Genomic DNA, 3,578 nt, shown 5'->3' with positions numbered 1-3,578 from the left:
AGAGGGTAAATCCCTTGACTGAGTAGCTTTAACAGTCTTTGTTGTAAATCCTCTATCCAGGTGGCTCAAGTTCATTGAGTTATTTAAATCCTCTAGCGAGGTAACTCTTAACAAGCTTTCAACCTTAAACAAGGTATATAGCCATCCGTTAACCAAGTGATCGCTAACAGGATCAGTTCCTAGCAGAACCTTTATTGTAAAGTCTTTAATCGGACTAGGCTCCTAACAGAGCAGACTTCAAAAGAGTTCACAAAAAAGCTTGTGGGTATTCATCCCCACCGTGGTTTTTCCCATTTGGGTTTCCATGTGAAAAATCTGTGTGTTATGGGTTGTGAGTTTTTCATGTGATAATTGTGTTATTTTGATTAAGTTAGATATGCATACAGTGTTAAATGGTTGTAGTATTATTGATGCAACTCATGCATGATTATATCGGTGAAGTAGTCATCAAGATTTGAGATCTATTGAATGTTGTCTAAAGTACTTTTTGTTTAACCGGTTTAGCTATCTGAAGTATCTATGTTTAACTGGTATAGCTATGGTTAAGTTTAGTCGTGAAGATAACCGGTCAGCTATGTTTTGATATGAAAAAGTGTTGAAGCAGTTTTTGTGTGTACTGATTCACCCCCCCCTCTCAGTACCAGTTAGGACCTTAGTAGTTCATCATTATTCATCAAATATATGTGAAGAACATCAATTATTGTCCATGTTCCAATTATTGTTCACTCCTTGCTCACCCAACCCCCCCAATTGTTAACTTTAAAGAAACCAAAAAAATGATAACTAAAAGCCCATTAATAAATTTCACATGTACCAATAGCCACCCAGTTTACCTCCAGTTGTTAGAATTTTTGGAGTTTAATTTGAGGAGTTGGGCAACTTTATTGGTACCCATAATGCATGATTATTGGGGTATTGGTGCATAAGTATTGGCCATTATTGAGGTAGTTGCAGTGCACAATTATTGGGGCATCTTTAAGTAGGTATTTGGGAACAGTTTGAAATGACCACTTTTTTTTTTTATGGAGGTCTAGACCTATGAGCATGACAACCCAGCATGGGCATGAAGCTCGCGAGCTACTAGCCTAGCAAGGGCATTCACAAAGTAATTTTTGCTACCTGGTATGGGGGCACAAGCCAATTGGTTGAACCTCTTCGGCTAAGAGCCAAGGACTGAGGGGTATCCATTCTGCCAAATTGGCCTGGGGCAGGATCCTGGCCTCATCCCTTATGACATCGGAGCCTTGCACTCAGTAAGACTTGATCCCTGGTGGGCTCATTTGGAGCCATTCAACTTCACCAGTAGACCAAGGGCCTATTGACCACTTTTTTTACCATTGCATGCATAATGAATCCCATAGCATTAGTTGTAACTACTTAGAAGCCAAAACAATAGCTATAAGTAGTTAAGTTGCATACGAAGACAACAAAAAAATCTTCAAAATCTGATGTACCATTTAGAATCTATGTTGTGTGAAATCAACTTTATTGACCACTAGTATGCTTCCCCTAGATAAGTTGTAAAATTATTAATAGTTTTGAATAAATAAATTTTAGTTACGTTTCTAATAGACCTAAAAATATAATAGCACATAATTCAAGAAAACATTGATATAGGGGAAAAGAACGAGCAACTGTTACAGTTCCAATAACCGAACACTCCTTGCACACTCAATGCCCAATTACTAACTTTAAAGAAACCACAAAAAAAAACTAAAAGGCCATTAAAAAATTTCACATGTACCAATAGCCGACCATATTTTAGCATTTTTGGACCATAATTGGTCCATTTGTGCACCTTTCTTGGTACCCATAGCGCGCGACAACTAGGGTATTTGAGCATAAATATTGGCAATTTTAAGTGAATGGTTATTGGAACATCTTTAAGCAGGTATTAGGCTACACTTTGAAATATGTACGGATTTTATCGGTCTTCAACATTAGAAGAGTTGACAGCAGCAAAAGATGGGAGTATATGTGTAATTTATGTCTATTCTTCGAAGGATGACAATACACGCAAGCTGTATAATCTTCTTTGGAATCAAAGTCTAGGATTGTGATGGCTAGTTTGAATATATCACGCAAAGGACAAGTGAACCAGACCATCTTCATGCATAAAAAACTTAATTGCTAGTTTGAATATACGACACATTAATGGCTGGTCTTAATATCACACAAAGGACAAGAGAACCAGACCACCTTCATGCATAAAAAATCATAATGGCTAGTTTAAATATATGACTACGTCAATGGCTAGTTTGAATATATCACACCAAGCGAAACATACAAAAAAAAACTTTGACAATTGGGTACTCGTAAACGTCATGTCAGACGACATTCCGTTGAACACATTTCAATATCTAAGAATAACCAACATTTCACGGCTCCCTTCGTCTCTAGAACATCAACGATTTTTCTATAAATTGACGACACTTGTTTGTACATCAGACATATATGCCTTCCTCTGTCAAGTTTACAATTGATCAGATAAAAATGGCTTCCGTAGAGTCTTCCATGGGAGCACATCTCCAGCTCTATGAAATATTTCTTACAGCAGCCCACAGTCTTGTGAGCCGCAACAGTCTTGTGCGCCCACTCTATTGTTCTTGAATCAGAATATTATGACACAAGGTTATCAGTATCTTCATGATACTGTCATAGATGGCTGCCAAGCATTCAGGAAGGCCAATGGGATGAGTATTTTCGAGTACAACAGCAAGAATCCTGAGGCAAATAGAATGTTCAATGATGCCATGACTGCTCAGACAAGCTCTGTAATGGCTTCTGTGTGTAAGGTGTATGATGGGTTTAAGAGCTTCAAGAGTGTGGTGGATGTTGGAGGAGGAGAAGGTTCTGCAATATCTACAATTGTTAAGGAATATCCCCATATTCATGGCATCAATTTCGACCTTCCTCATGTTGTAAGGGCTGCTGCTCCAGCAAAAGGTCTGTAACCAACAGTTTCTTATTAAGAGAGACACAGTGTATTATAATTATTATTTAGTTTTTAGATTTTATTGTATAAGATTTCATGATTTATCCTTCGAGTAAAAAACATAGTTAATGGTTAATGGTTAATTTTTTATGTTTAAGTTGTTTTCTTTATAATTGATAAGACAAGTTTACAATTGATCAGACAAAAATGGAGGCAGCTGTCTTGAAATATTTATCACAGTAGCCAAGCCCATGGCCCTTCAAGCAGCTGTCTTGCTTAACATTCCAGACATTATTGGTAGTGAAAATCAGCTTGACACTTGTTTGTAACTGTTCAGACACAAAAATGGCTTTGATCGTCTGTGAATTTTTGAATAAGTTGAGCCGTCAATTCAGCAAGTCAAATTGTTCACATCAAATATAAATGAAAGGAAGTTGAAAAACAAAGGAGGAATTTTGTCAGATGTTGTAGCTGCAACTGCCCTGGTAGACGGCCTGACACAAAAGCGTAAGAATAGAGAAGGTGCCTAAAAAAAACTGTTCCTCCTATGTATTATTTAAGAGTTATAATGAATAATCCCTCTGCAAATTTCATAGAGTTAGTTTACACCATACATACACTTGTATGGTATTGAAGCATAAAA

The 3,578-nt window shown here is 37.1% G+C and overlaps 1 protein-coding gene across 1 annotated transcript; it reads left to right on the top strand.

Moving 5' to 3' along the window:
- The first annotated feature begins 2,621 nt into the window (after positions 1-2,621).
- On the top strand, positions 2,622-3,264 carry LOC131079250 (caffeic acid 3-O-methyltransferase-like). The gene is made up of 2 exons (XM_058017151.2): positions 2,622-2,946; positions 3,137-3,264. The coding sequence occupies exons 1-2, from the start codon at positions 2,622-2,624 to the stop codon at positions 3,262-3,264; spliced, it is 453 nt and encodes a 150-aa protein (XP_057873134.2).
- The last annotated feature ends 314 nt before the right edge of the window (positions 3,265-3,578 follow it).

Source organism: Cryptomeria japonica, chromosome 4, assembly GCF_030272615.1.
Source record: "Cryptomeria japonica chromosome 4, Sugi_1.0, whole genome shotgun sequence".
NCBI lineage: Eukaryota > Viridiplantae > Streptophyta > Pinopsida > Cupressales > Cupressaceae > Cryptomeria > Cryptomeria japonica.
This window is presented reverse-complemented; position numbering and strand designations above follow the sequence as displayed.

Coding starts and splice junctions, on each gene's coding strand:
- LOC131079250 (XM_058017151.2), top strand. CDS start 2,622: ATGACACAAGGTTATCAGTATCTTCATGATACTGTCATAGATGGCTGC. Junction 2,947..3,136: donor GGCTGCTGCTCCAGCAAAAG/GTCTGTAACCAA, acceptor ACAATTGATCAG/ACAAAAATGGAGGCAGCTGT.